At 41.9% G+C, this 22,985-nt stretch overlaps 1 protein-coding gene across 1 annotated transcript; it reads left to right on the forward strand.

The window, feature by feature from the left end:
* The first annotated feature begins 2,341 nt into the window (after positions 1 to 2,341).
* Positions 2,342 to 15,559, forward strand: LOC119918604 (alpha-aspartyl dipeptidase-like). The gene is given in 8 exon segments (XM_038739375.1): positions 2,342 to 2,676; positions 3,707 to 3,795; positions 4,258 to 4,332; positions 5,350 to 5,429; positions 8,335 to 8,511; positions 14,050 to 14,106; positions 15,204 to 15,286; positions 15,397 to 15,559. Coding segments are annotated over 8 exon segments (717 nt in total). The 5' UTR covers positions 2,342 to 2,581; the 3' UTR covers positions 15,458 to 15,559.
* Positions 15,560 to 22,985: the final 7,426 nt, after the last annotated feature.

Raw genomic sequence — 22,985 nt, forward strand, 5'->3', positions numbered from 1 at the left:
GAGGTATTTAATTTGTATTAAAAAGTTTTCCAAAACTTCACTGCAAACGAAACAGATGCTTTTATGACTTATAAATGTTTTATTCATAGGTTGCTTTTATTTTTATTATTTCAAAATACAGTATTTCTATATAAGGATGTTTAATTCCAGGAGCAAAGAAAAATCCATTAATTAAACTTAATAAAACAATGCTTATGACATTTATTTATTTTTACCTTTTAATGAGTGGTAGATAGACATGATTTCATATTTTATGATTTTATTTGTTAAACTTGATGCTTTTTTCTTCTTATTATCATCAGCATGACTTTCTTAATGCAGTGTTTTCCGGTTCACAAGAATTCGCGCTGACAGAGACTGGGACTCTAACAGGCTTATTCCAGCTCATTAGGCAGATTATAATGAAAGTGATATGAGGGCTGTGCAGGAAAGCTGTGAGCAGTCAGTACACTACGTACTAAATACTGCAATAAAATATGTTTATAATTAATGTCACGCACCATTTAGTATTACGTCCTTAGACTTCTGTCAGCGTCCCTGTTTGACTTTAACATTAAATTATTAAATCATCCTTAACCTTTAGGATTAATTTATAATGTTTTATTTGATGTGTGTTTGACCTTCCTGCCCTCAAAACATCAACAACAACAAAAGGCGCTGAAATGATGGAGCACACATTCACACTGAGATTATTAAACCAACAGAGAAAGATAAAACTGACTCAATAAAAGTGTTAATAGAGACTAAAACCTCCGAGTCTCTTGAAGAAAAATATTTTAGTTTTGTAAATAAAATCTGTTTTGAGGTACTTTTCTTTTAGTATTTGTACTTTTCAGAGGTTCCTGCTCTTCATTCTGTGTGACGAATTTATAAACACAAACTATCAGCTGTGAAGTTAGTTTTTGATCCTGACTGACGGCTGATGGTCACAGTTTGATCTCTGCTGCCGCCTGCTGGCCACATGGTGCCACTACAGTCAGACTGAACTGGTCACATGACAAATGATCAGAAGACAGAAACTGTGCATAAAAACAATGAAAACAAAAATAATCAGCAGAAATGTAAAAGACATTAAAATGTTCATATTCACAAATGCATTTAATTTATTTGTAAATATGTTGATTTTATTCACAAATATGTTTTATTTGTGGAATTTCTGTTTAATATTTGCAAAGCTTTTGAGTACAAATCTTCTATTCGTGTTGTAATACTAATAGTGAGACAAAATGATCTCCATACAAAGGGTTCATTGGGAATTAACTGTTTCAGACAAATACATTTGCTAAAACATACAATTCTACTTTTTATTTTATGACAGCTCTTGTAAATGCAGAGAATAAATTAGCCTAATTAGCTAAATAGTTATTGAGTTACTCCATTTTATGTTATATCAATAATAACACTAACACGTTTGTTACCTATGAAATATTGTAATTCTTTAGAGATCCTTTAAAACATTTTTATTCTTTTATTCTGAAAAAAAGTAGTTATATTTGTTCAGTGAAGCTGCCTTTCAAAATAAAAGCACTGAATGTCCAGAGCTGCAGGATGTTTAGACGCTTTATGTTTACAGAATACTTTCATCTGCCTTGAACCATAAACACAAGGAAAAGTCTAAAACTGGTGTTTAGTCATTTTAATGAAGAGAAAAACTTTATCCACCAAATATGTTACAAATAATAAATATTTACATTTGCATTAAATGTTTTTCTATAATATATATTTACTCTTTTCCTGAATGAATTTACGATATTGACTTTAAAATTTTATAAAAACAAAAATTTATATATATATATATACACACACATACACTGCAACTAATAATTACCTTCATTATCAATCTGTCGATAATTTTAATCAGTAATCGATTAATCTTTAGTGAAAAATACCCATTGCAGTTTCCTGCTTATTTTATTCAGCCAACAGTCAGATATTCAGTTTACAGTTTAATTATAGTTAAATCTTATTGGAGGAGAAGCTGGAACTGGACAATGCGTACATAATTGATTAATAATTGGATCAATTTGTTGTTGGTCGATCAATCGATTAATCATCTACTTTATATTTAATGTTACATTTAAACTACATTTTTGAAAATATAGTACTTACAATTAACTGTGGTGTTATCCATTATTGACTTTATCTCTTTTGACTGTTATGACTGACTGTGATGAAATGGAAATTTGTTTTGATTAGAAAAAAACAAATTGTGATGATATAAAAACATTTGACACATGTGCCTTTTGTAATTTGTGAAGTATTTGTCTAAATGTATTTGGTGTGATGATGGCGCTTTTATTCTGAAATAATTGTGCCGGAAGTACTAGTGTTGTTTCCGCCGGTGGAAAATTTACATAACGTATATAAAGTTTATATCAAGTTAATGTTTGAGTGCAACTAAAACTTAAAGCAGATAAATTGACCCGGGGTCTGGTGCGTGGCTCCTGCAGCAGATGCCCGCAGGTCTGCAGGCCGTCTGAGAGCAGCTGTCGGCGGGACCACAGCCGGACTGTGACCGCGGACCTCTGGACTCTGCAGCCGTGAAACCTCCGCAGCTTTCCTTCAGTTTCTGCGTGCAGACATGAAGAGGAGACTCCTGCTGGTGTCCAACTCCACCCTGCACGGCAGCGGGTACCTGGACCACTGTCAGCACCACATCTCACGCTTCTTCGGAAAGTAAGTTCAGTGCAGAAAGTTTCTCTTGTACGTCGGCAGCGAATTCTATGCAAAATTCGAGCAATTTAAAATAATCATCGGCAAAAACACGTACGTCTCTGCAAACATGTTTAATAACCCTGCTTGAACCAGTAGTCGTGTGATAGGATCAGAACACAAGCAGCAGTTTAAGAGTCACATTTTAATAGAAACAAAAAAATCTTCTGAAAAGATCTGAAGTCATGTTGTAGAAGGTTTGCATTAAATGCTTAACGATCGTTAAAATGCTTGATTTTGTAAATAGAGTTTGGTGTGGAAGTGTGACTAGAACACTTTAAATCAGTAGTCGTGTGGTTATAACGGAACACAAGCAGCAGTATCAATATTTTTATTTGAAAAAACAAAACCATCTTTAACGTCTGAAGTCATGATTTGTATTAAATTAAATTCTTAACGTTTATTAAAATGCCCGATTTTCTAATGGAGTTTGGTGTGGAAGTGTGACTAAGACTAACCCATTTAAAAAGTTTGATTAAATCTCTGATAACAAATGTCTCTATGAACATGTTTAGTACTTCTGCTTAAGATCAGCACACAAGCAGCAGTTTAATATTCATATTTTAATACAAACAAAAGAAATCTTATGAAAAAATATGAAGTCATGTTGTAGAAGGTTTGTATCATTAAAATGCCAGATTTTTCAATGGAATTTGGTTTTGAAATCCGTCTAAAACCATCAGCATTTAAAAAGTATGATATGCTTCATGGCTGATGAATCTCTAAATAAAAACATCAGTTGTCGTGTGGGAAAGTTACAAGCAGCAGTTTATAATGCATATTTTAACCAAAAATCTAATTAAAATGCTCGATTTTTCTATGGGGTTTGGTGTGGAGAGACGTGAGCTTGTAAAATCTGACCTTGAAGTGAAACTAGAAGGCTGTTAAATGAAAGGAAACAGTTTTAAAGTTTAATCACTCGATGCTGACATCATGAAGTCTTCTGTGACCTTTCCCTCTGTTTTAATGCCAGTCAGTGTTTTCTGTGTTTCAGAGATGTGAAGCGGGTGCTGTTTGTGCCGTACGCTCTCCACGACAGGGACGCCTACACCAAAACCGCCAGAGACAAGTTTAAGACTCTGGGTAAGTCTGTGTGTGTCACATTATCAAGGGCAGGACGTACTCTTTCCAAATATTCACCTTCTATAATCATTCATAAACATAAGTATTACTGGATGAAGCGTCATGTATATTCTGTGTAGTTTTTATAGTATATGTAAAGATATTCTGCTACTTTTTAGGCATTTTCTACACATTTTTCTGTATAATTTTTGCAAGCTTTGATATATTTCAGTATTTGCATACATTTGAGTTGTGAGTTTATGAGACGCATCCAGCTGAATCTAATGCAACACAACAGCCCTGCGTTGAATCTGACATTTTATTCTTACTGAAAGGTGTTTCTGCTAAATATTGTTTTTAAATATTAGAAACTTTCATTATAAATCCAGTTTATCAGCAGCACAAACGTCGTAACCTTCATGGAGGAGGAGTCACTGCAGGACAGTCTGTGTACATTTCATGTGGCGTGTTTGGCCCCCGCAGGTTACGAGGTGGACGGCATCCACGAGGCCCCGGACCCCGTCGACGCCGTCCGGAAGGCTGAGGGTATTTTTATAGGTGAGGAAAAACAGGTTTACACAAATAACAGAACCCAGGTTTCATGTTAGTCCCTTTGCTAAAAGGTAACTATTTTTCAACATGGACCCTGTTAAACTTAATTTCTGTTTTTATGAGTGGAGTCTGGTGATATAGTGACTTTCTGGTTAAACAAAAATAATCTTACTCTTTAAAAAAAAGCCATAATGCTGTCAGACACTTGTAAGAACAATCCGAGCCTGTCGGCGGCCAAAAACAACCCCATAGTGGACAAACTTTGATGCAAGGATTACGTTACAGCCCCGTTTCACTGCTGCCGACCGCAAAAATACCAACGTTGCCCTTTAAGATCGAATTTGTTATGAGACATTTTTAATTATAAACCACCCCTGACCTGTGGATCTGATCTGCACACGGTGTAGATACAGAATACAGGTTTAACTGGAAACAGGGGTTTTGGGCCCAAACGCAGACAACATGAACGTGATTCATTACAAAAAGAGAGACTTACAGCTGACATGAGGTGAAGCAGGCAGTCTGAGCAAAAACACAGTGTCCACAACAAGCACGAGGAGGTGACCGTCCACAGGGAGACAACCACTTTATACGCACAGCAGAGGGTAACACGGCACAGGTGAAGACCGTCAGGGGAATGAGACAGGTGCGCAGGAACACAAGACAACGACACGGGATGCAGAAACCTACAAAATAAAACAGGAAACACTGAAAACACTCACCCACCACACCAGAACTGTGACACATGTTGGATGTTTGTTTGCAGGGGGAAACATTCAGAGACTAATTTCACACTTTGTTTTGCCTTGTGGGAGGAGACAGAATTTATTATAAAAATAGAAACTCAAAGGCTGAAAGAGTTGCTGCTGCAGCTGACTGACAGCTGTGATTTCTGTCCTCGTTTCCCATCGTTCCATCCTCCTTTCCATCCTTGCATCTTTTCTTTCAGTGTGGTTTCCTCCCCCCAAACAATCCCTCCTCTCTCTGTCGTTTAGATATAAATGTTAATGTATTGTTTTGTAGGAGGAGGAAACACTTTCCGGCTCCTGAAGAGTCTCTATGACAACAAGGTGGTGACGGAGATCCGGAGGAGAGTCCTCGAGGTGACGCACAAACACACGATATATTAGCTCACTGCGGATTTATCTGTTTATATGTCAACTGATTAAAATGCCTGAGACGTGTTTTGAAGCTGTCGCTGCTCAGAGCAACAGCAACGCAGAGCTGGACGACTGGTTTCCTGCTCTGACGCCATCACCTAGTTTATAACCAGACGCCCGGTGTGACAGAGAGCTGACAGCAAATGTAGAAAACAAAACTGAAATCCAGGGTTGGGTATAAAGAACTGCTTCCAAGTTGGAAAAGTTACCAAATTTCCAAGAACCGTGGATTCATTAAGCCCCGTGTGTTTGTATTCTCGGTTCCTGACTTCCTGCATATCTCAGCTCCTGACTGAACTGCAGTGAGCGTTTTACAGTCCATCAAAGTGTCTCCTATCTGCCAGCAGCTGCTACACCGACCTAACATCACCTCATGTGTTAAGTCAATAAAGCCTGAAGAAGAGAGTCCTTCTGTTCTCGGTCCTGGACCGTGGCGGACTGCGGCAAACGCTCCAAAGTTTGGTTTAGCTTCACTAACAAACTGCACCAGCTGCAGTCAGGAGGTTTGGTGCGAGGGAGGAAGCAGCTCCGACATGACGAAGCGTTTCCTACAGCACGGTGTGAATCTGAAGGAACGCTTCACCGTGTTCAACGTGTCACGCTCTCCCGGCTACAACGACGCCCCAGATCCAGCTAACGCTAACAGTAGCAACGCCTCATGTCCAAAACACAGGTGAGCAGACGTTCACCTTTTATACTGAAGGGAAACCGACGATGGCTACAGATGAGACGAGTCCCAGAGACGCCGCTCTAGGACAGAGACTCACTTTAGAGACATGAAAGGGAGGACAGACTGACTCGGACTGACTCAGACTGACTGACTCAAACAGACTCAGACTGACTGACTCAAACAGACTGACTGACTCTGACTGACTCTAACAGACTGACTCAAACAGACTGACTCAAACAGACTCAAACAGACTGACTGACTCTGACTGACTCAAACAGACTGACTGACTTGGACTGACTCAAACAGACTAACAGACTGACTCAAACAGACTGACTGACTCAGACAGACTCAAACAGACTGACTGACTCGGACTGACTCAAACAGACTGACTCAAACAGACTCAAACAGACTGACTGACTCAGACAGACTCAACAGACTGACTGACTCGGACTGACTCAAACAGACTGACTGACTCGGACTGACTCAAACAGACTCAAACAGACTCAAACAGACTGACTCAAACAGACTGACTGACTCAGACAGACTCAAACAGACTGACTGACTCAGACTGACTCAAACAGACTGACTGACTCAGACTGACTCAAACAGACTCAAACAGACTGACTGACTCTGACTGACTCAAACAGACTCAAACAGACTGACTGACTCGGACTGACTCTGACTGACTCTAACAGACTGACTCAAACAGACTGACTGACTCGGACTGACTCAAACAGACTAACAGACTGACTGACTCAGACTGACTCAGACAGACTGACTCGGACAGACTCAAACAGACTGACTCGGACAGACTGACTCAGACAGACTGACTCGGACAGACTCAAACAGACTGACTCGGACAGACTGACTCGGACAGACTGACTCGGACAGACTGACTCGGACAGACTGACTCAAACAGACGCAGTCTGTCGTGAAAAAAATTACACCATACAATATAACGATCACAGGGTAAAAGTGAACCACCGCATCCCCCTACAATTGAGACAAAAGACAACGATATTAAGGATCAACATTGTTCCTGTACAGCTGGTCGGCCTCTGTTCATTATTGTTATAGATCATTAAAAAGCAGAACAGCAGGACTTTATTAGTTGCATTCAGCAGGAAGTTAGCTTGCGTTAGCTAACTAAAATCACATTTGGAACGATCCACAGCCGACATTTATCTGGATTTATTTTAGGTTTTGGAAAGAGAATAAATCGTACTTCTCCTTTCAGCCTCTCTGGGTAGCTGCTGTAACTATTACAAGATGTCTCAGGAACAGCGTTTGAACAGATCTTAGAAAAATACGGCAGAAGAAATCTGGTCAATTCTAAGAAAATCGATAGATTTCTAGACAATCCTAAAGTGATACATCTCAATTTCTTTCTAACTATGAATACAAAATGCACGTAAAAAAGTTCAATCCAAACTGTTAGAAAATTGCACAATTCTGCTGCTCACGCTTTTCAGTCTGTAAATTAAAACTACAGAGCAGCTATGAAACATTATTATAAAAACATTTCTTTATAAAAAAGCAAATTCACTGAATTTAGTCTATTCTGTACATCACATTATATTGATAACTGTTCAGTGACACAGCGTTGTGCTGCCCTTTCAGCACCTACTGATACCTGTATTTTTAGGCCAATGGGAATTTGGGTTTGAGTTTTGACCCTTTGCTGTAGCTGGTCTGAAGCAGCAGATCAAGCCAGTGAAGTTAGCAGCTCTTTTTTATTTCACACAGAGCTCAGGAAGCATACATACTTTAAGTATTTGCACAGTGTGTCTCAGGATGTTCAGCAATGCTAATGTTCGCTAGCACGTCAATGGAGATTCTCATTATACATTAGCACTGAGCTAACCGTCAAAGCTCTATTTATTTTATGTATCGATATGACGGGCTGGAATATCGATACAGTATCATGGAAAATGTATAACGATATTTTGCTGTATTGATTTATTGGCACACCCCTAGCGATGAGGTGACGTCAGCCTCCTCATCGCTCCTCACACAGCTGTTTCTTCACGTTCAGCCACACGACAGCGTTTATTCATCAAGTCTGTTTCGTCCTCTTCAGGCAGGAAACTCTTTAAAAAAAAAGAATTTCCATTCCATCCTGTTTCCTTCACTCCCTTCTTCTTTACACCCCTCCATCCTTCCCTCCTCCTCCTCCAGGACGGCGTCCCCTACATGGGCTCCAGTGCCGGCACCAACGTGGCCACCGTCAGCATCAACACCACCAACGACATGCCCATCGTCTACCCTCCGTCCTTCTCCGCCATTGGCCTCGTCCCCTTCAACATCAACCCGCACTACCTGGACCCCGACCTCAAAAGCCGCCACATGGGGTGAGTCAGAACCTGCAGTGATGCGTAAACAACCCCGTCTCTTTGTATTAGAGGACTTCTTGGGTCAGAGGAGACGATCAGTGTCACTTCAAAGACCACATGAAACTAAAAGGACTAGTTTACGTTTTTCAATAATCCTCTCATGCCCACGTTCACATTTACAGATTATTCAGTCCCTCTGAGATTTCGCCATCGCAGCTATCAACACAAATTCAACAAATCTCTGTGAATTCAGCGAGACTTTTCTGCAAACCTGAGCTCTCATCGCCGTTTTCTGCAAAACGTTGTCACACGTCGGTAAACTCACTTCCTTGTTTAGAAGACGCAGCAGACGTGTGTGACACCAACGTCTCACGTTTACCTACTACAATAACAGCAGAGGGCCGTGAAGACCAGGATCCAGATCTTCTTAACCAAAGCGGGGAAGCTGTTCTGCAGAACGTGCAGCAGTGAGGTCAAACATAAAGAAAATCGTCTACTGAAAAAACATGCGGAGAAATTGTCAGAAACACATGGAGGTGACACAGGCTGCTGCATCCCGGTCAGCTGCAGGAAAGAATCAAGGTCAGATGGTTTAAATATGCAGGTCAGGGTTAATGATTCAACTACAATCCTAAAGATAATTCCCACAATTTCATCACAAAAACATCACAACTTTCATCACAATATCTTAGAAAAGCTGCTGCAACAATCACAAAAAAGTCCCTCAAGATTCTGAATAATGCGCATCTGCAGATTAATGCGCATTTGCTGTTTTCATTCCTGACCATCAGTGGTGGAAAGTAACTGAGTACATTTACTTAAGTACTGTCTGTAAGTACAAGTTTCAGGTACTACATTAGTCTTTACTCCACTGCAGATAAGATTGTACATTAACCAAACAATCGATAAGCTTGTAAGATATAACGTGTTATCAAAGCTTAAACCTCCCAGTTTGTCTTGAGACCTTTTCCTCTGAGTTCAGAGTCTCTGAGTTGTTGTCAGAGAGACGTTCCTCGTCTAAACTGATCACATGGTTTCATTTCAATAACTGTTCAAATGATCGCTAAAAATCAAATATCCAAAAACTGAAAACATATTTGTGAACCAGAACTTTGTTAATTAATCAGAACCAGTGCTTTAACTACATGAAGCTGATAGTACTTGTGTTGGATTTCGAATGCAGGACATTTTCTTGAAATGGAGTATTTTTACATTTTAGAAATGGTAGTTTTACTTAAGGACATAAGTGTTTCGTCACTGAGCTGCAGCAGCAAGAGTGAATTTTGTCCTGATATAAAACACAGTCCGTTTATAAAAAGGAAACTTTGCTGCGTAGATAAGGACGTAGTAAAACACTGGCGTCTTTGTCTGGCCGGCTGATCATTTGCCGTATCAGTCACCGACCTCTTTAATCTTTCCGTTATCGTCGTCCAGACTTTAACGTCAGTGACTGCAGGTTGTCTCTTTTTGTTCACCACAGCAGTTTTTCACAGCTTCACATGTTGCAGAACTTCCTCAAGCAGGAAAACAACCAGAGATGCACCGTCAGCAGTCCCGGGCGTCTGACGTGTGGAGGTTTTTATTTAACAGTCCCACAATCCCTTGCTGCTTTACGTCTCTGCACATGCTGTTATCTTACTGAAATAGGATGTTTTCTGATGAGGGCTGCAGCTAAATGCTGTAGTGTCCTGTCCACAGTGTGTGGTGTGCGAGGGCGCCACCTTGTGCTCATAGTGGGTTATTTATTATCATATTATTATGATAAATATAATATTATAAGAATTCTGAGGGTCCTCTTCTGTTCAGCTTGGAAAACTGATACAAAGCACAGTACAGCAGTGTTTTCTGTCCTGCATGTCAGTGGACAGAAGTGTATTATTACCCCAGCTGTACTGTATGTGAGGACAGTTTTGCGGAACTTTACTTGAGTATTTACATGTACAGTATCTCACAAAAGTGAGAGTACTGCTCACATAGTTGTAAATATCTGATTAAATCTTTTCATGAGACAACTCTGAAGAAATGACCCTTTGCTCCAGTGTAAAGTAGTGAGCGTGCAGCTCGTAGAACAGCGTAAAGTAGCGAGCGTGCAGCTCGTAGAACAGTGTAAAGTAGTGAGCGTACAGCTTGTATAACAGTGTAAAGTAGTGAGCGTGCAGCTTGTATAACAGTGTAAAGTAGTGAGCGTACAGCTTGTAGAACAGTGTAAAGTAGTGAGCGTGCAGCTTGTAGAACAGTGTAAAGTAGTGAGCGTACAGCTTGTATAACAGTGTAAAGTAGTGAGCGTGCAGCTTGTATAACAGTGTAAAGTAGTGAGCGTACAGCTTGTATAACAGTGTAAAGTAGTGAGCGTACAGCTTGTATAACAGTGTAAAGTAGTGAGCGTACAGCTTGTATAACAGTGTAAAGTAGTGAGCGTACAGCTTGTAGAACAGTGTAAAGTAGTGAGCGTACAGCTTGTAGAACAGTGTAAAGTAGTGAGCGTGCAGCTCGTAGAACAGCGTAAAGTAGCGAGCGTGCAGCTCGTAGAACAGCGTAAAGTAGTGAGCGTGCAGCTCGTATCACAGCGTAAAGTAGTGAGCGTGCAGCTCGTAGAACAGTGTAAAGTAGTGAGCGTACAGCTTGTAGAACAGCGTAAAGTAGCGAGCGTGCAGCTCGTAGAACAGCGTAAAGTAGCGAGCGTGCAGCTCGTAGAACAGCGTAAAGTAGCGAGCGTGCAGCTCGTAGAACAGCGTAAAGTAGCGAGCGTGCAGCTCGTAGAACAGCGTAAAGTAGCGAGCGTGCAGCTCGTAGAACAGCGTAAAGTAGCGAGCGTGCAGCTCGTATAACAGTGTAAAGTAGCGAGCGTGCAGCTCGTATAACAGCGTAAAGTAGCGAGCGTGCAGCTCGTAGAACAGCGTAAAGTAGCGAGCGTGCAGCTCGTAGAACAGCGTAAAGTAGCGAGCGTGCAGCTCGTAGAACAGCGTAAAGTAGCGAGCGTGCAGCTCGTATAACAGCGTAAAGTAGTGAGCGTGCAGCTCGTAGAACAGCGTAAAGTAGCGAGCGTGCAGCTTGTATAACAGCGTAAAGTAGCGAGCGTGCAGCTTGTATAACAGCGTAAAGTAGTGAGCGTGCAGCTCGTAGAACAGCGTAAAGTAGCGAGCGTGCAGCTTGTATAACAGCGTAAAGTAGTGAGCGTGCAGCTTGTATAACAGCGTAAAGTAGCGAGCGTGCAGCTCGTAGAACAGCGTAAAGTAGCGAGCGTGCAGCTTGTATAACAGCGTAAAGTAGTGAGCGTGCAGCTTGTATAACAGTGTAAAGTAGTGAGCGTGCAGCTCGTAGAACAGCGTAAAGTAGCGAGCGTGCAGCTTGTATAACAGTGTAAAGTAGTGAGCGTACAGCTTGTATAACAGCGTAAAGTAGCGAGCGTGCAGCTCGTAGAACAGCGTAAAGTAGCGAGCGTGCAGCTCGTAGAACAGCGTAAAGTAGCGAGCGTGCAGCTCGTAGAACAGCGTAAAGTAGCGAGCGTGCAGCTCGTAGAACAGCGTAAAGTAGCGAGCGTGCAGCTCGTAGAACAGCGTAAAGTAGCGAGCGTGCAGCTCGTATCACAGCGTAAAGTAGCGAGCGTGCAGCTTGTATAACAGCGTAAATCTGCTGTCCCCTCAAAATAACACATCACACAGTGTATGTGAAAGTGAAAATGTCCAAATTGGGCCCAATCAGCCATTTTCCCTCCGCGTTGTCATGTGACCTCGTTAGTGTTACAAGGTCTCAGGTGTGAATGGGGAGCAGGGGCCTGGGCCACGAAGCAGGATTTGAGCTTGTCCAGGTAACTTCGGGGTTAACCCTGCTGGGTTTTCAGCACCACGACGGTGGTTCACTTCTTACTGGGTAGATCTCCATGGTAACTGATGCAGAGCGGCTAACCTGCCCCGGAGCAGGTTATGTTCCAGATAAGAGATCAACGCTGTGAAAACGCCGCCTACTGACCAATCAGCTCTCTTGGAAAATGACATCACGATCTGTAGGAAATCCCACAGACTGTTTTAGCCAATAAGCTGCTTTATGTTTGCAGCGGTGATGTGGAGAAACTCTTGACTATAACGATATTATCCTACAGAGACTGATTAAAAGCTCTTAAAAGGCTGTTGTTGCCTACAGGTTTTTACAGCAGGATCAGCCTACTTACTGCTTTCAAATGTGTTTAATATTTTTTATTTGCTCTCAGTCTGTTTCACACACCCTGATGCAGCCGTTTAAAATAAATGTTTTATTTGTCTAATGTGAGACTGAATATTATGAGCAGTTTGGTAGGGATATTGAAATAAATTTTAATATGCTATTTATTTTAGGTCAGTAGACTATACTACATTTTAATATGGCTTTCTTAGGCCTACTACAGAGACTGTAGTCATGTTCCTCCCACCTGTGGGTGCAAAAGGTGGGACGGTGAGTTTTCAGCAGCCTAAATGTTGAGATTCAGTCTTTCAAACATTATTTGAGCACATTTTATGGCATGAATGGAGTTTTTGTTTCATTGCTTTATGAAGTTAATTTAGAACAATGTTTGGACACTTTTGAGTGTGTTAAATAAATTAATCTCATTTTTGAAGTGACAACAAGTTTTTAAAGTGAGTTCGAACGACCACGTCTTCAGCGCCCGAGCCTTTTAATGTGGAAACGCCGACACAGCCGAGCTGAAAGAAGAACGCTTAACACATCAAATCAATGCAATATTATAGACTACGCCTGTTCATTTAGGCATTCACACTGATTTTATGTGTCCCTGCATGTGTCAGATGCAGCCGTGCTGCTTAGACCAGGTCGTATTTCTGTTGTGTCACAGTTGACGCTCTGCTGCCAGTAGACTTGTTCATGTCTTTGATTGGTCTGTTGACTCTGCCTCTTTGATGTGAACGCGCTCCCGGCTGGATTGGGAAACCCTGGGTTGAGTTAGCGAGTTGATAACCAGCTTCGGTGTTATCGCTCTCACACTCCCTCATCCTGGTCACTGGAAGTTCAACATGGCAAAGAACTCTCTGAGGATCTGAAAAAAAACGGCTGCTCTACATAAAGATGGCCGAGGCTGTAAGAAGACCCTGAAACTGAGCTGCAGCACGGTGGCCAAGACCATACAGCGGTTCAACAGGACAGGTTTCCACTCAGAACAGGCCTCGCCATGGTCAAACAAAGAAGATGAGTGCACGTGCTCAGCGCCATATCCAGAGGTTGTCTTTGGGAAACAGACGTATGAGTGCTGCCAGCATTGCTGCAGAGGTTGGGGGGTCAGCCTGTCAGGGCTCAGACCGTACGCCGCACACTGCATCAAACTACACGGCTGTCATACGAGAAGGAAGCCTCTTCTGAAGATGATGCACAAGAAAGCTGCAAATAGTTTGCTGAAGACAAGCAGACTGAGGACACGCATTACTGTTATTTATAAACCTTTGTTTAAACAGGAAAAGTCCCATTGAGACACAGTCTCTTAGTGAATGATGAGGCCATTAGTTGTGTTTATCATGATAGAAATATATTTTTATGAAACATCCCTAACGCTGTGTGTATGATGTTGTTGCAGGAGACCAGAGAGCAGAGGATCACCCAGTACCATGAAGAACCTGATACTCCTTGTGTCCTGGTGAGTTTTGTTGTCTCGGTCCAGTCGGCATAATGCAGCTTTGCAGAGTGCTAATACTCGCACTATTGCAGCCTTTACAACCACCGCTAGCGCTACTGCAGCCGTTACAACCACCGCTAGCGCTACTGCAGCCGTAACAACCACCGCTAGCACCGCCAGCGCTACTGCAGCCTTTACAACCACCGCCAGCGCTACTGCAGCCTTTACAACCACCGCTAGCACCGCCAGCGCTACTGCAGCCTTTACAACCACCGCTAGCACCGCCAGCGCCACTGCAGCCTTTATAACCACCGCTAGCGCTACTGCAGCCGTAACAACCACCACTAGCGCTACTGCAGCCGTAACAACCACCGCTAGCACTGCCAGCGCTACTGCAGCCGTAACAACCACCGCTAGCACCACTGCAGCCTTTACAACCACCGCTAGCACCGCCAGCGCTACTGCCGCCGTAACAACCACCGCTAGCACCACTGCAGCCTTTACAACCACCGCTAGCACCGCCAGCGCCACTGCAGCCGTAACAACCACCGCCAGCACCACTGCAGCCTTTACAACCACCGCTAGCGCCACTGCAGCCTTTACAACCACCGCTAGCACCGCCAGCGCCACTGCAGCCTTTACAACCACCGCTAGCACCGCCAGCGCTACTGCAGCCGTAACAACCACCGCTAGCGCTACTGCAGCCGTAACAACCACCGCTAGCACCGCTAGCGCTACTGCAGCCGTAACAACCACCGCTAGCCCCGCCAGCGCTACTGCAGCCGTAACAACCACCGCTAGCGCTACTGCAGCCGTAACAAGCACCGCTAGCGCTACTGCAGCCGTAACAAGCACCGCTAGCGCTACTGCAGCCGTAACAAGCACCGCTAGCGCTACTGCAGCCGTAACAACCACCGCTAGCACCGCTAGCGCTACTGCAGCCGTAACAACCACCGCTAGCACCGCCAGCGCTACTGCAGCCGTAACAACCACCGCTAGCGCTACTGCAGCCATAACAACCACCGCTGTTTTGTCTTTGTCTGTGTGAGCGCGCTGAGAAGGCGACTCGCCAGCGTTTATTAGAGAATTTGTGGTCATTTAATTTTGTGCATTTTCAGGGTCTGAGGGAGGGATCCCTGCTGCTGGTGGAGGGCGACAAAGCCACACTACTGGGAACCACCAAGGCCAGACTCTTCACCCGGTAACACACACACACACACAGAGTGCATGGAGAACCTGACAGCACACCAGTAACACCAGTAACACCAGTAACACCAGTAACACCAGTAACACCAGTTTTGTGTGTTTTAGGGGGAAGCCCACAGTGGAGTACGACCCAGGTAGTGACCTCAGCTTCCTGCTCACACGTTGACCAATCAGAGGGAAACAGGAAACAAGTGCCAGTGTCTCACCCTTTCACAATATTGTTGTGGATGAATGTTGTGGTTGAAACACAATAAATATTAAAAGTCCACGGCGTCTCTGTGAAGATGTTTTCTGTTAGTGTGTCAGACACTTAACAGCTGTGCATGTACTGAGACGGTTAGATATAAATATGTACAATTATGGTACTTTTCTAACTTACAGAGTGCTTCAACAAAATGTCAAACACCAAGTTATTACGGTTACGTAAGCATTAAGTTACACGTATGCATCGCAGAGAGCAGCTAACGTTAGTCTCGTCTCTTCTTCAGTCTTGTAAGAATTTATTTTACTAATATATAAGTGGACAGTGTCGTTAACACCATCTGTGACTTCTGTCATGTATTTCTGATCAAGTTAAAAATAACAAAATCAAGACAAAAGAGAGAATAAAATGTGAACAAATCAGTTTATTTCAGCTCAAAAGGTGAAATCATCTCTTTAAGAAATGTGTTGATTGTTATTCTCTAGGTGAAAGAATACATACATCAAAAATAGTCCATATTTTCTCGAGGCAGAAAGAAAGAGACAGTGTTAGTATTAAATATAAAACAGACACACACCAGCAGGACCGACTTCAAATCACTGATTAGCTCTGTCTGATTTTATTTCAGAGACTTTCCCAAACCTTTTCTTTAACTGTTCCTGTTCAAAGTTTAACAGCTGTCCTGAGAAGTTACCACGAATGTTTAATAAATCGCTTCTTTTGTTGAATATTTTTGGGGGTGACTGAGTTGAAAGTGAATTGACGTCGGTCCTGCTGAACCCTGCAGACGAGGGAAAAGCTCTCTGCCAGTTCAAACTCCGACGTCTTCAGAAATATCTTTATAAAACAGAGTCGGGACGCACAGATGCTCCTGAGACCAGTTCTCCTTTATCACCTTTCATAAACGCAGCAGACCCTTAAAAAATGTCTCAGGGCCACAAATCTGATCAAATCTCTCCCACACAGCTGAGCTGAGCTACTGAGAGTTAAACTAAATATTTAAAATAAATAACAGCTAAAAGTGTTTGTTTTAAACTTTGCTGCTATAGAGAAAGTTTTCAGGGCCTTTAAAGGAATAATTAACATTTTGGGAAAAACTCTCACTTTCTTGCTGAGAGTCAAATTAGAATATCAAAACTCTTTAATATGAAGCTCTATCAGCACATGGTTAGCTTAGCTTAGCATAACGACCACGACCACATGGGATGAATGTATTTAGTATTTCAGGACCCATAATTATGTTTTTTATTGCAGCGACCTATAGCAGTCTGGTGATGTATTATTAGTGAGAAAGTCCGCATAAGGAGGTGGACGGGTAAAATCCAGGACTTTCACACAGGAGAACGACTTTCAAGTCCCGTGTAAAACCAAGTAACTGTTGAGGTATAGAGCGCCCAAGTCCATGGGACCTTATTTCGGGAAAAATATGTACGTATGTATGTCAGCGGTGAGAGACATCTTATTTTTGAATTACACACGTTGTTTGTCAATTTAAAAGATAATTTTGTTGTTAAGAAAGCTGCAGTTTTTCATTAGACAGTAAAGTTACACGTTGTTTTGTGTGAAAACGGTTCAATGAACTACATTTCTCGTCTTGCACAATATACGTCACCAACATGTTAGCGCGGTAATGTTAAGCTAACGTTTATTGCTTGGTTGCTGCTAGCTAAATAACCATGTTACACGCAGAAATATCTCACCTGATCCAACGACTCTCGGTCCTTTTATCACATAATCCTGTCAGTTCTTTGACGTTAGCTTCAGTAACGTTAGCTTCAGAAACGTTAGCTTCAGAAACATTAGCTTCAGTCATGGAGAGAAAAGGTTATGACGTGACATATGCAACTTTTGGGTTTGGGGTCTTTGTAATTATGTATTTTCAGTCTTATACTTCAACAGTTTTACATCAAACTGCGACTTTTTTGACTTTGAAATATACATTTTAAACTGACAAACAATCGTGTGTAATTCGGAGCACAATTCAAACGGGATGAAACAATTAGTTGTCTTTTGCCGTTGAATAACGTACTTATTTTTTCCGAAGTAAGGTCCCATGGTGGTCCACCGGAAGGGGCGGGGCTTATGTTCTCTAAAGTGAATTTTAAGTTAAATACCATTTTTTAAATTCTGTCAAATTCTGAGTTATGTAATGAACTTACTTTAAACCAAACCACAAAGCTTTCCTAAACCTAACCAAACTGCGAGTGTTTCACAACATTAACCATGCGTTTGATGTCATGTGACTACAATAATAATAATAATAATAATGAAAGTCCAGTCGCTGAACTGGTACAAGAAACGCTCGTATTTGTTGTTCTGGGAGGCATCGACAAACAAACTTAATCTGTCCTTTAGGTTTGTTTTTACAGATAAAACAAGATATAACGTGTTCAGGGTCGCAGTTTCTAAGCTAACATGAGCAGATGCCGGATTACCAAGGGAGGTAATTATTTTACAGGGACCCCAAACATGTCCCGTGTGTTATCTTATATTCTGAATATGTACTGTTTAGTATCTGGACAGAGCTGTAAATGAAGTTGGTCCCAAATAACCACCAGGAGCCGTTACCAGGATGGCTGCCGAGTGGCGGGACTTCGGCTAAGCTAACTGGCTGTAGCTTCATATTTAGCGAACAGCCAAGAGAGTGGTTTAAATCTGAATATCTGACTCTCAGCAGGAAAGTGATTCGACGTGTTCCTTCAACACGTTCACACTGCGAGCAGCTGAGCTACTTGTGAACGAGTCGGCGTGAGAGGACAGGAGTGATTCTGTGAAAACAGCATCAGAGCATCCCTAAACCCAGAAACCAGGAGCCTGCTAACGGTGACTTCTGGTGGCGGCGGCGGCGGCAGCGCAGGATCTTCAAACAGGGAAGCAGCAGATAAGAAGCCAAAGTTATTTCACCATTTACTGGATTAATAGACTTTTAGAATAATCGCCAACCTTCAACATTATTTGATGACACAAACCCAATATGGGTAAAATTCATAGCAACGTCTTTTTTATCTTGTTTTTTATATATATATATATATTCACACACACACGAAACATAAACCTGCTGCTTTCAGACCATGTTGCATTTTCGCTGCCGGAAACGACTCTGAAATCTGACGACAAATACTATTTTTTTTTAAAATTACAAAAATCAAACATGTGGAAGAGCAAAGGCGCCTCAGTGCAACTGCTCGTTAAGCCCCGCCCTCTTTAGTTCCTGCTGCTACGCCAGTCCATCTTTCTAACAGTTTAAAACGACAACGCCGACAGATTTCGAGAATGTTGTAAATGTGATCTTGAATAAACACTCGATGCTAAACAGACTGAAGCTAATGCTAACAAAGAGGCAGCACTGTACTGCAGTGGAGAGCGAGTTAGTCCCGGTGAACTGATTATTACATTAACAGCTTGTTCTCAGCTGTAACGTGGAGCTGCCTCAAACATGAGATGTGACGACACACCTGCTTAGATTCTAGTTTTACTTATTTGTTTTTAATCTCAATTCTGTTATTTCGATATCGTGTCTCCTTCCACTGTGAAGCGTTTTGTGACGTCTGACCTGAAAACATGTTTTCTCAAACTGACGTGTTTGGCGGCCGTATCTGTCTCAGATTTACACTACAGGACAGAAGTTTTAGTTTTAGCAGCAGAATAACCAAAAGAAGGTAAAGACAATGTTCAGGTCAGAAAAACTGAGAAATAATGTAAATTTCAGAGATTTAGAAGTAATGAGTTAATAACTTCCAGTTATTCTGCAGCAGTGGAAGGAAAGTAAACTCATGTCTACAGTAAACACCTTGGAGCAGCCTGTTAATTCAAATTACATCTATTATATATATATTAATGAGGGAAGACAGAGACGCTGGTCATCAGTTGATCCTACCGTGACATAATGAACAAAACATCTTCATTTAGTTGTTAAATTTAGATCTGAAAATGTCTTGTTTTGATGGCGTAAATGTTGTTTTTAACTTTTGCTGCTGACTTTGGTTCTATTTAAGGTTTTTCACTGAACTTTAGCTGCTCACATTTACAGAAGAACTACAAACATGGCGGCTGTTCTAAAACGTCTGACAGGTAGAGTTAATAAAAAGATCCGGACAGAGCTGCTAACGTTAGCTTAACGTCTTTCCAACACAAGAACTCATCACTTGCACTGATTTTCCACCTGAGCATTGTTTAGTTTGATGGAGCTGAAATGAACGGGACACAAACAAATTACTGAAAATCACCAAAGCAGCTTCCCGAAGCTGAGCAGTGACGACCCCACACCCACAGAGCAGGAAAACTTTATCAGGGTCAATATATAATAACACCCCATATCAGACTACACCACCTGTATCCAGGAACAGACACCTGAATGCGGCTCATCAGCCTTATTCAGACGCACACATTAATCACTCGTTCATAAGCAAAATATTTCACTGTTTTTTGGCTCATTTTGATAAATCGAGTCGAGATTTTTAAACTGTTTGTTTGTTTTTGGGTGTTTTCAGTGTTTCACGTGGAGTCTGGGAGGAGCAGCCAACGCAGTGTGGAAGCTAAAGCCACATTTATACTTCTGCGTTGAAGCTACGTCGCAGCCTGACTGCACCTGCCCAAAAATGTAACTACACGTCAGGGCGACGCAGAAGTGCGATTGGTCGGCTTGGCGGCATTTTCTCCAAGCAAACAGGAAGTGCTCTGTGCTTTGAAGCCAATTTTAGTAGCGGCCAAACCAGCGGCTATAACAAGATCAATATTTGTGAGCGTCACAATCGCAGAGCAAGTTTTTTATAGTTTCTCTATGATTAGGTTTTTATTTTTGTTTCGTTTTGACTTTCAGTTAATTTGAATTAGTCTTTCAAGCAGGTTTGCCAGTTTAGTTTATTTTTTGAAAATGCTCAGTTTTAGTTTAGTTAGTTTTAGACTTTCTGCGTGGACTAAAAAAGAGACTGGATTTCATATCCACCAAAAAAAACTCGGCTCACGTCGGCTCTGTGACATAAAAAGACGTTTATTTCGGCGAGTTTTTCAAACAGATGGTAACGTTTCAGTAATTGTTTTTTTCCCAAAGGCTTGTTTTTATTTTATTTCAGGTAACAAAAATGTTTTTTCACACCTAGTTTTAGTTATTTCATTAGTTTTAGTTAACGACAGTAACCTTGCCCTCTCGACAGGACTCACTTCACTGCCAGAATTTCACGCATCCGGTCCGATAACATTTGGAAAGTCTAGAAGAGCTGCACAATGATTATTTTACTCCCATTCGAGTTAGCGGAGGGCTAAACAGGAAGATATAACGCTGTAGCGCCACCGCCAACTAGCGTTTGGCGGTGTAATTGCAGAATGACTCAGACACCAACGCACAAGTATAAATGCGTGGGCTGAAGGCTACGGCATAGACTCAACACAGGCTTAAGCCTTATTTATCCCTCTGCGTCTGTGTCGTTCTGCAATTACACCGCAGAACGCTAGTTGGCGGTGGCGCTACAGCGTCCACTGTGTTGATGTTTGTAAAACTGTATAGGTGCGGCTGGTGTGGCCAAATGTTATCGACCGAATGGATCACAGTCCGATGGTGAAACGAGTCATGTCGCTCGGGGTGTGGCGCTCAAATATATTGATCCACCGTGTTATAGCCGCTGGACCGGCCGCTACTAAAATTTCCTCCAAAGCACGGAGCACTTCCTGTCGGCTCTGAGGCACTGCGTGGCTACCCAGCCGACCAATCACAGTTCTTATGGTCCGCGTTGCCCCGACGTGTAGTTACATTTTTGAGGAGGTGCACGTCAGGCTCTGGAGGAGGGGACGGGGCTGCACGTTGGCCATGCCACCGACTCGACGCAGAAGTATAAAAGAGACTTAACCCTGCGAGTCCAGATCTTCCTCCCCCGTAGTGAAACCCAGAGAGGATCACCTCCCTGTTCTGTACAAAAGTCTCTCAGAAAACAGTGTTTGATCCAAGAAATGACTTTATCAGCAGTTCTGGACTTTTTCTGGGCAATAAGTGTCAACAGTTCATCAATCGTTTGGGGTTTGGACACAAAAAAAAGTGCAAATTAAATATCAGGCCAAACTCCCAAAGCTCTGGTGCAGACGAACGATCTTCTCTCTATCTCTACGTCTCTATCTTTACGTCATGAGCGTGGCACCAGACTGAACATGTGACTCTCAGAGAGGATTTCCCAAAGTTTAACTAATGTTAAAATGTTAAAGACTTCCATCTGTGACCAGTGTAACTCAGGCGGAGCTTCTCTTTTGGCACAAACATAACATGACCAGTTAAAACAAAAACAAAAAAACACATCCAGTACCATGATCTGCATCCAACAGTGAAAACAGTGACTTTCTCTAAACGGCCGTTTAACCCCAAAGCTTTCTGTACAGGCAGAGCTCGGCCTCTAGGTGTCAGTGTTGCCGTTCTCCTCCGGCTGCAGCTGCTCCTTCTCAGTGCAGTCCTCCTGGGGGGGGCGGACCCGGTTGAAGAATCCCAGCTGAAGAGGAAGAGAAGAAACAGTGGGGGCTGATGAGTTTAGCATTTTACATTTGTGTTTAAAGTGTTGTTGTCGGGTTAGTTTTTTTTAAGTCGAAACTGATAAATAAAAACCGACCATTTTATAAACATACAACAAAAAACAGAAAAACAAGACAGTTAAAACAGGACAGATGAGCTGTGAGTGTCCCGTAACAGACTCCAGACCTTTTTAAAAGTATCACTTTTGGCATCGGAACCTTTTTAAAAATATCACTTTTGGCAACGGAACCTTTTTAAAGTATCCGTTTTGGCATCGGAACCTTTTTTAAAGTATCACTTTTGGCAACGGAACCTTTTTAAAGTATCCGTTTTGGCAACGGAACCTTTTTTAAAGTATCACTTTTGGCATCGGAACCTTTTTTAAAGTATCACTTTTGGCAACGGAACCTTTTTAAAGTATCACTTTTGGCATCGGAACCTTTTTAAAGTATCACTTTTGGCATCGGAACCTTTTTAATATATCACTTTTGGCATCGGAACCTTTTTTAAACTATCAGTTTTGGCAACGGAACCTTTTTTAAACTATCAGTTTTGGCAACGGAACCTTTTTAAAAGTATCACTTTTGGCATCGGAACCTTGGAACCTTTTTAAACTATCACTTTTGGCAACGGAATCTTTTTAAAAGTATCACTTTTGGCAACGGAACCTTTTTAATGTATCACTTTTGGCATCGGAACCTTTTTAAAAGTATCACTTTTGGCATCGGAACCTTTTTAAAAATATCACTTTTGGCAACAGAACCTTTTTAAAAATATCACTTTTGGCAACAGAACTTTTTTAAAGTATCACTTTTGGCATCGGAACCTTTTTAAAAGTATCACTTTTGGCATCGGAACCTTTTTAAAAGTATCACTTTTGGCATCGGAACCTTTTTAAAAATATCACTTTTGGCAACGGAACCTTTTTTAAACTATCAGTTTTGGCATCGGAACCTTTTTAAAAGTATCACTTTTGGCATCGGAACCTTTTTAAAAATATCA

The sequence above is a fragment of the Micropterus salmoides genome, unplaced genomic scaffold, assembly GCF_014851395.1.
Source record: "Micropterus salmoides isolate LMB-PRFRI ecotype aquatic unplaced genomic scaffold, ASM1485139v1 Ms_hic_scaffold_2309, whole genome shotgun sequence".
NCBI classification, from domain to species: Eukaryota; Metazoa; Chordata; class Actinopteri; order Centrarchiformes; family Centrarchidae; genus Micropterus; species Micropterus salmoides.